This window comes from Apostichopus japonicus, chromosome 4 (genome assembly GCF_037975245.1).
Source record: "Apostichopus japonicus isolate 1M-3 chromosome 4, ASM3797524v1, whole genome shotgun sequence".
In the NCBI taxonomy this organism is placed as follows: Eukaryota; Metazoa; Echinodermata; class Holothuroidea; order Aspidochirotida; family Stichopodidae; genus Apostichopus; species Apostichopus japonicus.
Genome location: NC_092564.1, coordinates 26,234,251 through 26,247,595, shown reverse-complemented (window position 1 = coordinate 26,247,595; position 13,345 = coordinate 26,234,251). Strand labels below are relative to the sequence as shown.

General features: G+C 37.9%; 1 protein-coding gene across 12 annotated transcripts in view; it reads left to right on the top strand.

Moving 5' to 3' along the window:
• Positions 1-13,345, top strand: part of LOC139966967 (tyrosine-protein kinase Fer-like) — a 62,567-nt gene that overhangs the window by 32,226 nt on the left and 16,996 nt on the right. For 5 of the 12 annotated variants that reach the window (XM_071970497.1, XM_071970498.1, XM_071970501.1 and 2 more), the window contains one exon: positions 12,876-13,079. The exons of 2 other annotated variants lie outside the window; for them this stretch is intronic. Coding sequence is in view for 3 of the 10 variants with exons in the window: in XM_071970505.1 (XP_071826606.1) it covers positions 325-447; positions 1,110-1,284; positions 1,964-2,087; positions 2,741-2,892 (574 nt within the window). In the remaining 7 variants the exon portion in view is untranslated. Of the gene's footprint in view, positions 1-270; positions 448-1,109; positions 1,285-1,963; positions 2,088-2,740; positions 2,893-6,021; positions 6,154-8,541; positions 8,724-12,875; positions 13,080-13,345 lie in introns of those variants that run through there. 5 more of the 12 variants (XM_071970505.1, XM_071970507.1, XR_011792816.1 and 2 more) reach the window with 4 other exon arrangements.

Sequence of the window (13,345 nt, the reverse complement as noted above, 5' to 3'; positions counted from 1 at the left end):
AAATAAAAGCATGTAAAAACACCATGTAAAATACACATTTTGGTGTTACAATACCATCCTCTGAAGGCAGTGGTGCGGCCAGGGGTCCTCAAAGGCCCCCCTTCCACACATCTGGGTCCCCTCTTCCCCTTCCTCCCTGACATTACATGATGAAATGTATAAAATTGGAATGGCATACTGTGTGTGTTTGATACATGATATATCATTCAGCCTGACTATTCACCTCCCACACAATTTTTTTGAATGTCTGAATGTTCTGGTCTTTTACAGTATCAATTGGAAGGAGGAAGTTTTGGGTCAATCCAGGAACTGGTGAACCATCACATGTCGACTCAAACACAGGTGAGGAAAGCGTCCAACGCGATGATCAGAAATCCAATAAGTAAGGTCAAGGACGAGCACGACCTTCGACACGAGGACATCCTGCTGGACACCAAATTAGGACAGGTGAGTTTCATGAAAGACACAACGATTCATATTTTAATGGTATTGGAAAGTTAATTGCTAGATGAGGTATTTTACTGGCATTTGCCCACTTTTTACCAGTGACCTTAAAACCCTGTCATTTTGGATGCCATTTGACTTGTATTTGAATCTAACAGGAATGACCCTGTGTGCACAACATGTGTCGTATTGTTTACTCCAGTCTATTCCTATCAACACAGTATGTGTGCGCAGTAATGTTAAGTTAGTTGAGAATTCTCGTACTGTTGGTGCAGCTAACATAAGATGTTAGCTGAATTCTAGTGTATTCCCTGCAGCTGTAGGCAATGATAAATGACTGGTTAATGGTTGCTGCCTCTCAGTTAACATATATTGTGAGCTATCATGTGACATATCACATGACCTCCCATGTAACATCTCCTTGTCTATGCTAGAGCTGCATTTTTTATGTACGGTGGGGGGGGGAGTGATTTTTGTATAAATATCTTGTTAAAACTGTGTTAATTACATCCCATATGGTTTAATCTCTTCTCTCTTGCACCCTCAGTGAAATAAACAATGCAAAAAAATTGAAATGGGGGGGGGTCAGGTGAGGGGAGGGGTTTGTTTGTTGACTGCATAGTTCTTTTAGTTTCATTAGCATCCTTTTTCTTGTGTTCATGCAGGGACATTTTGGTGACGTCCACAAAGCGACATTTAAGAATAAACCTGTCTCCGTCAAGAAGTGCAAGGCCACAGTAGACTACATCCTCAAGAACTACAACCATCCCAACATCATCAAACTTATCGGCGTGGCAACAGACAGACATCCAATCTACATCATCATGGAGCTTGTACAAGGTCAAAAACCAGAAAAAAATGGATTTGACATCGGTTCTTTTTTTCTGTGACAGCTATCAAATTAGTTAGATTAGGGGGGCAAATTTTGTCTTTGATTCATTAGGGAATATGGTACACCATAAACATCTTATTGTATATGGATACCCTGCCACTCTGGTTAGTTGTATGGAGAAGTATATTATGGTCGCAAACAATGTGAAATTTTATCAAGGAGGAAAATGTTTCCTCACTGCTAGTTGAATAGCCCAACTCAAGATCTATGCAGCTAACTGGAGATGTATTGGTTGATAGAATGTAACCTATTTTGACCAGCTTATAAATATTATAAATATCCTTATATTATCCATATATATGCGTATAAATATTGTAATAAATATTTTTCTAAATATACTGTGACATTTTCTAGAAATTGAAGTTTTGTATGGTGTATTTCTGGGTACACATTCAGAGAAGATTGCAATTAAATATAAGCTCTTTTATTAGTTTTTGGCTTGCTTTACACTGATGTGCAAGAAGTACCATGAACAGAGGAACTTTATTCGCGTACGTTAAGGCATGTATCATAATTAATACACAAAAAAACAGACTAAACAACAATAGATTTATGAGATGAAATCAGTAAATTGTTTAAAAAGATAGATTTTACTGACTGATGTTTGCTTCTCTGTCACCTTTGCAGGAGGAAATCTTTTGAAGTTGCTTCGAGATGACAGCAAGACCTTGAGTGTCCCCGAGAAGATTAAAATGAGTGAAGACGCAGCATCAGGGATGTCCTACTTGGAGGGCAAAAGTTGTATTCACAGGTAAACTAGAAATTGTCCTGGGATTAATAAACAACATGTGTATGTGTGTGGGTTAATGGATGTAGGCATGGGTATGCATGTATGTTAGTATGCATTTGTTGAGGAACAAACAAGAAGAACTCAGATAAGTAATCAGGACTTGTGTCTATGTAAAACTTTGTGTGATACCTGCTTTCAAAGGGAAAATGTCAAAACTGGATACTAATTAAAGACAATTCTCATTACTTAACCAAATAAGGAGAATGGGACATTCCCACTCCTTTTAAAAATTAGACATTTTGCTCTTGATGGTTGTAATTGTAGAATGCTGCTATTAAATTGTAGTGATAAGTAACTTTCTGTTAACAGATAGAACCTCATCACCATGCACCCCCCCCCCACACCTCACACCATTGATCTCCTGTCGATCTACACGAATGTTAGAAACCACTCTGTGGAACTGAAATGATGTTAACATTATAAAGAATGCGACAAGGTTAACTAAGGAATGAAATCTCTACGTAGGGAGAAATTTTTTGGGAGGGGCCCAATAACGTGAGATGCCAAATGCTCTGTATATTACAGCAGATCTAGTAGATTGATATATGGTCACTGCCATGCTCCCACAGTATACCTCTGTAAAACTCATGGTCATGCTTTCACCTCATTGACAGAGACCTGGCAGCGAGGAATTGTCTGGTCGGCACGAAGAATATTCTGAAGATCAACGATTTTGGAATGTCGAGAGAAGAAGAATATCAGATCGACAGCAACACCATGAGACAGATTCCAATCAAATGGACGGCCCCTGAGGCCATGAACTATGGTAAAGGTTGTGTATGCGTATGTCCAGGCGCGTAGCCATGGGTGGGCCATGGGGGCGACCGCCCCTCCCCCGCTTGAGCATAATTTTTTGTATGTTTTTGTGATATCCCTAGTAATTTCAAAATCGAAAATGCTTGGATGCAACTTACAAGGCCTGGGAAGTGCCATTTCCAGCGATCTGGGAGGCATTTGCAGCCAAAGTTTTCTTGTACGCTTTCTTGATGGCGCTACGCTAAGATAGTTTGCAGAGCCATATATTCGGCTCTGATAGTTTGTCTACAGACTCGCCCCTCCCTTGGCAAATTCCTGGCTACGCGCCTGCGTATGGCAAAGAAGTGGAAAAAGCAGTTACGGTGGGTCTGTTTCAAAACCTGCGTGTTCAAAACCCTAGAGAGTGTTGTGGATGATTGGCTATGGCATTGGACTTGTGATCCAAGGATTGCTGGTTCGACTCCTGCCTAGTCCATAACGTTGTGTCCTTGGGCAAGATGCTTTATCTCAATTGCCTCTCTCCACCCAGAGATTAAATGGGTACCTGTGAGGTAACTTGTCATTGGGCGCAGTATATAACTGCAGCCGTCTGGAAGGATTGTCTCTGGGACAGGTTATCATTGACCAGGGGTAACATATCTTCTGTAAAAAACTTTGAGACCTATTGCTGGTATGAGCGCTATAAAAGTGAAATATTCTGTGGGTCTGTTTCAAAACCTGCATGTTCAAAACCTTAGAGAGTGTTTTGGACGATTGGCTATGGCGTCGGACTTGTGATCCAAGGATTGCTGGTTCGACTCCTGCCTAGTCCATTACCTTGTGTCCTTGGGCAAGATGCTTTATCTCAATTGCCTCTCTCCACCCAGGGGTTAAATGGGTACCTGTGAGGTAACTTGTCATTGGGCGCAGTATATAACTGCAGCCGCCTGGAGGGATTGTCTCTGGGACAGGTTATCATTGACCAGGGGTAACATATCTTCTGTAAAGCGCTTTGAGACCTATTGCTGGTATAAGCGCTATATAAAAGTGAAATATTCTGTGGGTCTGTTTTAAAACCTGCATGTTCAAAACCTTAGAGTGTGTTGTGGAGGATTGGCTAAGGCTTCGGACTTGTGATCCAAGGATTGCTGGTTCGACTCCTGCCTAGTCCATTACCTTGTGTCCTTGGGCAAGATGCTTTATCTCTCAATTGCCTCTCTCCACCCAGGGGTTAAATGGGTACCTGTGAGGTAACTTGTCATTGGGCGCAGTATATAACTGCAGCCGCCTGGAAGGATTGTCTCTGGGACAGGTTATCATTGACTGCTTTTAAATCACGTATCACTGGCAAAATGCGTCGAGCGCCCTCTAGCAGCCTCTATTCGTAGGAACAATAGAAAACCGAAACACTTTTGGACGAACAAAGGTTTTTCAAACCTTTAATGGTCCAAAAAGTTTTTCGGTTGTCTATTGTTCCTCTGAAGTTGAAAACTGACCAAAAAAGAGGCCTCTAGGGGGCGCTTGACGCATCTTACCAGTGATACGTGATTTTCAAAGCAGTCAAATCCACTGACCTCTATAACCCCTGCATTTGAGTTTTATTGAAGAAGTATACTGAATGTTTACATGAAATACTTTTCTTAAGTTTTCATATCCAGGTGCTAAAAATTCCTGTTACTACACCAGCATTGGTTAGTTCCCATTGATGCTGATGAAATCAATTTGACAGTAGTAATTACCAATGAAAGTTTACTCTGTATTCCTTTAAGGCAGGTTTTTGGTAGAATTTGTAGTCTTGATATGTCATATTGCAAGAAAAAAAAGAAGAAAAAAAAACACATTTGTGTACTAGTAACGTTTCTATAGCTATTCCAGTTTTCACGATATTCACCATTAAAATAAAATCTTCTTGAACTCTAAATTGACCATGACCTTGGGCTTCACAGTTAATGTTTATTCCATTGTTTTAAACATTCTAAGAACTCAACCAATATATGGATTTTGTAAACATCATATAAACAACAGAACCATCCTTGAATTACATTCAATCACAATTTGTAAAACTTTGTGATCATGTCAATCGTGGCCATGAAACTCTTATTTCTTTTCGTTCAGTTTTGTGTTGCATAGATCACAGGAATTGGCCTAATGGTGTCTGTGTTAGACCATACTAGTCGCGTCACTTTAATGTGATCAACTGCAGTTGTTTAAATGGTCACTTCTCCAGAATTTAAAGTGGTATTGATGTACAACCTGCACTGACAGCAGACACGGTTTTTAACCGGTCTACAACTTGTCAAATTTAATTTTGTGCGCTACATCATCCTTTAAAGAGTGAAGTTGATACTATAGATGTAGGCTATCTATAAACCAAACGTCATGTTCCTATGAACGTCGACATTTAGATTGAGGTTGAATTTAAAGAATGAAATTGAAACATAAATTCAGTTAAATATTGACACAGGAAAGTAGGAAGGAATGTGGGTGTTTTAGCATTGTAGGTGTAATGTCAGATCTGGAATATTTGGGTAAAAAGAATGAGTAGAGATTTAATGGGTTGCTAAGATGTCATCAAAATAGCTTTTTTAAGTGACACATAACCAGGAAATACACTGGAAAGAGAAAAACCAACAAGGGTTTACTTAAGAATTAATCACTTAATTAAAGAGGAGTTCACAATGCCTTCCAACAAACGAAAGGGAAATTAAATGTATTTTCTTGGTGAAAGAAAAACCGAAGGCCTTCATAAATAATTTAAGTTTAGACCATCTTAACCATGGAAAAGAAACACTTTAGGTTGCATAAAGGATTTAAGTTTGGACCATCTTAACCATTTCCATGGAAGTGTAACAGTGAGATAATAGTGACCCAATGTCAAAGGTCATTTGAAATTGTTGAACCACACAGCTAGCTCCACCCTCTGTGCAATGACACCATACACGAATATTTAGAATATCATCAATAAATGATTAAAGTGACTCTTTGAAGTATCTTCTTATCTTGCCTAATCTTTCACGATGTAGAAGGGATTTAGCAAACCCACAAACAATGTAGATGGATTTATTTTTTTATTTTTCACCTAACTTCTTGACTTTGATGGTGGTGTATGTAAATGTTGAAAATTCATTTTGTTTTTGTTTCTTTTTTGTCTCCATTTCAGACTGTCTGCATTGAGTGAACAACTAAATACACTACAAGATAACATTAGCCAGAAAGAGAACGATTTACGGATCTTAGACGAGGAGATAGGACACATACCTCCAGAATCAAACAAAGAAACTGCTGTCTTGGAGTAAGTCATTTTACACAGGGATTTTGCAGTAGATAAGCACTTTTTTAGCATTTTTTTCCATTCTTGTGGATATTAGACAAAAACTCGAAGGAGATCAGTCAGACTTAATTTGTTAACATATATCACAGTTATAGTTTTCTGTTATTGATTTACAAAAGAGGAAAATTTGCCAAGAGTTCTCATCAATCATTCCAAAAGTAACTTTCCTGAATCTATGGGAGAGTAACATATGACATGCATGTTAAAAACGTTTTTTAAATATTGCAACAACAAAAAATAATCAAATTTTAATAAAAATATAAATAACAAAAAAATATATTAAAAAAATTATAATTTATTATAATATATTATAATTAATTTGAATTTTCCTCCTTTATGTGAATGTAAACTAGTCTCGCCAGTAAACTGCACGGCTATAGCATTTACAATTCAAAATTATCTGAAGTCAACATGAGAAAGTTTGTTTGATACCTGTACTCTTAACACTTTTAATTAAGTCAAGTTTTTATTTTCTTTCTATGCCTTTCTGTGGACTTTTTTTATATAATGGAATTATTCTTAAAGCAGTGTAACAGTTAGTTACACATGTTGGGTTAATTAAGGTATTGTATCTTTTTCTTTCTTCTTCTTCAAGTAATTAATTTTCTTTATTAGTGGCTACTTTTGTGTTTTATTTAATGTTGTTTAATTCAGGTTTGTATATTGATAGGGTAATCAACATAGTTTACCAGGTTCAGTTTGAACCTTCATGAAAAGTATTTTTAAGAAGGAAAAAAAAAACAAAAAAATATTAGAGATTTGGAAATCATAAGTCTAACATTGTTCCTAGCTAGTTCTGTAGAAGGTATGGTGGCTTTAAAGTTTTGACCGAATATTAATCCAGTTATTTGATGTTCTTAATTATGCCTGTGAAAGTTGTTTATAAAGAACAACTCTTTAATATACTTGAAAAGTGTGGGAATTAAGCATGTATTAGCCATGTATCCATTTGGTGGTGGTATCTGGTGTTTATGCATTACAACTTATGTCATATAACTTATTAAAATATTGTCCTTAATTTTTCTTTTTTTTTTTTTTGGGGGGGGTTGTTTACCTCAGTTTGTCGTGTATGTTAAACATTTCTGACATGTCTTTGTTGCATTGAATATTTTCCATATTAGGTGGCTGTTCAAATCACTCTTGCTTTTTGTAAACTCAAGTGCATGCATAGTTGTGCGTAGTTTTAAATGTGTTACCAAACCTCTGCAATACTCTGCAAATTATCTCTGATTGAGTCTGTTATGCTTCGGTTCACCTACACTTATAATTCCTGTACTTTATGCCATCTATGAAAATCAATGCTCTGAAGGTAATTTCACAGGCTCTTGAGGTTACATTTTGTTACTACTAGCTACACTTTGAAGTATTTCCTGTAATTAAATCAATGTTCTGAAGGAGATGTTCCATTTTCGGTGGCCATTAAATGTCATTTCACAGGCTCTTGAGGTAACATTTAGTTACTACTAGCTTTGGTGACATAGAAGTGCATGCAAGGGCGACGGAACCTGGGGGGCACAGGGGGCACGTGCCCCCCAACTTTTCCTCAGGTTAAAAATGTGCCCTTTTTCTACATCAAAATTGAGGTCTCTCAAGTTAGCAAGAGGCCAGGGAACCAGAATGAACACTCGGGAAGGGCCGTTTCCGGCCATCTGAGGGGTTTGTAAAACCAAATCAATTTATTCAAATATTTTTGGTAAATGGATCTTCCATTAAAGAAGGGAAATGAAAGAAAGAAAAAAGCCAGAAAGAATGGAAAAGCTATTACAAAGACACCATTGTCTTCAATCTTATGTACTACCAAAAAATATATGCATGACCTTTTTAATGGCTTGGCCATTAAAATGTTGAAGGTTTTACAAAGCCACTTTCACAGAGGAATTATAAAATTATGGTTTCTTGATGATTTAATGTCATCCATTATTCTTTCATTAGCAAAACTAAACCTTTTCTTAATTTCGGTACTCCTGGTGCACATTCCTGCATGACCTTTCTTATATGCAGACCATTAAACTGTGGAAGGTTTCACAAAGCTACTATCACCGACGAATTAAAAAATTATGGTTTCTTAATGTTGATTTATAGTCATACTTTATTCTTTCATAAGTAAAACTTTAAACCTTGCCTAATTTCCTTACTCCTGGTCCACCCATCTGTTGGGTTGAATATAACAGATGACATTTCTAGCTACATTACAGTTCCTTTATATGGTAACACCAGATGGGCAGAAAAGCTGATCAAAAGTTGTTGGTCTGAAATATTTTTACATCAATTTTAACTGACATTTGTGGTTCTATTGGATAATGTTGATCTCTCATCTTTTGCTTTGTTTTTGTTGTTATTTTACCGCAGCCTGCTTACAAAACAGAAAGATTACCGAGATCTCTCTCGAGAAATCTTAAACTTGACGTGCCACGAAGCTAGAGCAGCAATTGTCCTGCCTCCAGGAAAAGTTACAAGGAATCCACCCGGACCAACTGCCGTTAGGGATAGACTTAAAGGACCAGCAATCCCTGGGACCTATACCCCAGACTGTGAGTTTACATTACAATCTCAATATTTAATTTTCTGGAATAATTATGTAAAGTAGGGTCAGATGGTAAACTAGGATTATGAAGGTAGACAAAATAATTGTTAACTTCTAAATTGTTGTGAAATATAAGGACTGGCTCAGGAGTGTACTTAACAGAGACCTGCTATTTTTGAAATTATAGTGAAATTCAAGTGCTTGAAAAAGATCCTTCTTGCCCAACAAATTCCTTTTAGGTTGTAAAGTTAGTTTAGATGATGGTACACCATTTTTTGGGATAAAAACTTTGTATTTTCTGTCGATTCTTGATATTTCACTTTCAACAAGGAATTACCAACTTTACGAGGTAAATAAATTGTAGAAACATCTCATGGATTATATTGAAAAGAAAAAAGGCATCATGGATACAAATTAATGTAGAAGGATACTAGGTTTTGTATATCAGAGGTATGCAAACTTTTAGCCCTACACCCCCAGGATCTTCTGTGAGGACTGATCCACGAACCACCATACCCCTTTCCCATCCCTCCATACCTCCACCCCCCAACCATACCCCCACCCCTCAGAATTAATGCTCAGAATCCATGAAAGCTAGAAATACAGCTTAATTCATCTCCGTCGGCAAGCTAAATGAAAACATACCACATTACTTTATGTAATGATAGGCAATGGGTGTAGGCTGCTACACAAAACTGACTGCCCATACTATGTCAGATGATAAATCAATGAGTGGTATCATATACTGTATGTGCACTGACATTATATTGAATCAATCACTCCCAAACAAGTATTGACACGTAGCCTATTTTTGCCTACATTTTGACAAGTTTGTAGAATTGTTCATTTATTCTGTACTTGTGAAGATCACAGCCAGAGAACAGTTTTCCTATTACAGAAGACAAACCAATCAGTTCTTCTACGCTAAAGTGAGTAGCTTCTAGCATGAACTGAAGGCCTGTAACTAGGGGATTGTTCTGGATATTAGGCCAAGCCAATTTCCAAAATGATATTACTGATGTAACAATCTTTTTGACCTGCTTTTCTGTGGAATTTTTCGAAATTACAGTTTCATAGCAAAGGCAGCGAGATCCATCAGATGTTGACCAAAATGTTATAAAATTCTGATTTAGTTGTATATCTAATGATTTGGAGATAAATTACCTCCTATTGTTAAATTGAGGGTTGCCTTGTTTGGGGATGCCTCCATCTGTGACAAACCTAGCTGTGGGCCTGATGTGTTTTGAGATCCTTGACTTGTCATGTTTGCATGGTTATTCAAACCTTACTGAACAAACAGGAAGTGAGTGTTTTGCATCCTGAGAAGACATTATTACTAAATATTGCAATATAGTTTGTCCTGGCAATCTTAAAGCATTTTGTTGTGCATAACTTTCTTGTTACTGCTGAAACTCTCAAGAATGCCGTAAATGACCATGTAAAACAATAAAAGAAAAGTTACTATTGCTAGCTGGGTCATGTCCTTCTGCTGGGTACACAATACCAAACTCTCCTCCACCAAACAAGAAATAAACCGAAAAACAATATGTGTTCGATATGGTAAAGGCACGCCCTTCTTTTCATCGAATATAGCAACAATGCCAGAAGTATATGTGGTAATAGCTTCTAGCTTTGGTTAGTAACAAGATGCTTCAGTATAGTTGGCCTGTTAGTCATAGCTGAAGATCCCCATGGTTACAACTTAATAAAACCACATAAACTGAGATGTACAGGATGGAGCCTGTCTTTGGATTTTGTGTATTAAAAGTGCATTTGCATGTGTATAAATGTATGTGTGTATGTTATCATGTATGAGTGCATGCTGTGATGGTAACCTGGGAAAGGAGGTGCTTGTACATATATGAAAACAACCTCTGTTGACTCCCACACATCCTAACTGCCATCAGTAACATGCATGCCAACTTTAGTATTGGGTTTGTGCTACATCATGGAGGTGTGCCTCCTGAATATGGTAATGTAGATGACCTGATGGGGACACCCACCTTCCCCGTTCCCATAGCAATAAGTGAATGTGTTTGACAGTAAGCGCCCTGTTTGATATCACTATTGCATGTTGAGCATGGAATTGCAGTATATATATGTATGGGTGTATGTGTTTGTGTATTCATGTATAAGTATATGTGGGTGCAGGGGTAGGAAGCTTCCAAAAAGTGGGGGGGGGGCACAACATCAGAGGGGCACTTTCTCATTCCACAACCATCACTCGTTGTGCTATAAATCGATACACACCGGCCAAATCACTTATATGATACATGTGTTAGTATGCTATCAATACAACGTTGGTGCACATAATAATTTAATTTTTTTTTAAATTAACAAAGGCTTAAGATATCCAAAAGACAGTTCTTCATCAAAGGGGCACCTTTTATTTGCCAGTAGGGCACATTTGCTATTTTGAAAAATAGTTGGGAGGCACATGCCCCCAGCCCCCCCCCCCTCTAAGCTCCTATCCCCCTGTATGCGTGCATGTATGTGAAAATGTGCTAGAAAAGTGGTAATCCATGACCAATCATTTGCACTTAAGTTCTTGCTTTGGCCACCATATGGCATGAGACACTTAAATGTCCTATTTAACTGACTAGAAATGTCTGCAATGAACTTGGGAGGAAAATACATATGACCTTTAACCTACCTCTATAAATAAGACATGATAAATTACTATTTTCTGTATATTAACTGTTAAGAGTTGATCTGAATGTCAGAGAAAATTTGTGTCTGCTTGGAGATGTGCTAGTTCTCCTGTTCCTCCTATCCTCTGTTGCAAAAACTAGAGACGTAATTGAAGCTAGTTGAAATTTTATTCATGTACAAACATCCTGAATTACGAATCTCCATAGTTGTCTTAGTCAAGACTCCATCCCCTGGGAGATTCAAGAGAAACATATCCTTGGACAAGGAAGTGCTCATTTCTAGCAGATTTTCTGACTTGATTTCTACTAACACTACACTTATGACATGACATTTCCAAAACATGTATTGCTAATATTGTGTTAACCTGTACGTAATGCTAGCTGCAAGGTGTCTCGTGTTTGATAAACAAGGCCAGCAGGTGTGTTAAAGTTGATTTAGAGAGTGCTAGTATACTAGTGATAAAGGTGACTGTTTCCTTGTTGCTTTCACTTCTTGTTTTACTTTGTCTGAGTTATTTAGGTTCCCAGTGCTTCAGTCGCATGTTCGATTTTCTTGGGAAATGTTAGGTGGGAATACTATATTACAGATTGGAAGGAAGATTAAACCTCAGATTTTATTGATACCATTTTTTTTTTAAAAGGAAGCTGGGTTTATCTGCAACCTAAATTTATTATTCCTTGGCAATTCTGTACTGATATGTTTTAGATTGGCTTTGTTTTAATGTACCGGTGAAAATATCAGTCTCATAAACATGCGTGGGTGTGATGTATTAAAGAGGTATGAAGGGAGTTTATACAAGTCGTAAGTGTGTGTGTGTGAATATTAAATCATTAACCACTGATATTAATAGGCATCAGTGTGTCCCCTACACATACTAAAAACATCAAATAACGAGAAGTATACTATTTCAACCCACAAAGCATATAAACTCACTGCGACATATTTATCTAATTGAACACCCACCCACTCATCTCAGTATAATGTAGAGAGGATGAAAGCCTTTCGGGAAGTACTTTGAACAATTTTAGCGTGTTAAGCATTTGGCCAATATTGAAAACCTGTGGACAATGGTTAATTCATAGTACATTTAAATGATACCAAGAATGGGAGATATGAGTTAATCCTTTTGTCTTGGCTTATTTCAATCTCTGGGTCTGCTTAGGTTCTGTGACATTAGCAAGTATTGGATCTGGGGTGGGTGAAGGGTAGACCATTCTTATGCACTGAAGTCATGTGACAAGTGCACTCAATCAGGTGACAAATGCACTCAGTCAGGTGATATGTGCACTGTCAGGTGACATTGTGCACATAGATGATAATTGAAATCTTCCATCTGAACAAACATGAGATGGGAGAAGTGTGCTCCAACTGTGGTCTGACTTCATTGTGTCAAGTCAGTCTCCTATTACAGTTAGGTTCAGTTATATTTTTTGTTGTCCAAAGTTGTTGTTTTAACAGAATGTTGTTGATGTTGAGTAACTTACAGCAGAGATGTTTGTGTCTACAGCAGAGCTCCAACAAGGACGTCCCCCTGGAGGATGAAGCCTGGTACCACGGCGCCCTGCCGAGACAGGAGACGGAGGAGCTGCTCAAACAGGAGGGAGACTTTATCGTCAGATTCAAGAGCGACGCTTCCGGCCAGTACGTGCTCTCCTGCAGGTCCGCCGATAAACAGAGGCACTTCCCGATAGTGAAACAAGACGATAGTACGGTCAGTCCATTGCGAGTGTTTAAACCTGCAGAGCGTAACCTAATCTATGACAGCAAATCAAATCTTGGGACTTATTTCTGCTGATAGCTATTATTGCAATAGTGTTTTTTTTTTCTTTTAAATAATAGAAAGCATGTAAGAACACCATGTAAAATACACATTTTGGTTTTACAATACCATCATCTGTAGGCAGTCATGGGGCCAGGGGTCCTCAAAGGCCACCCCCTCCCTCCTCCACACATCTGGGTTCTCCCTTCACCATCCTC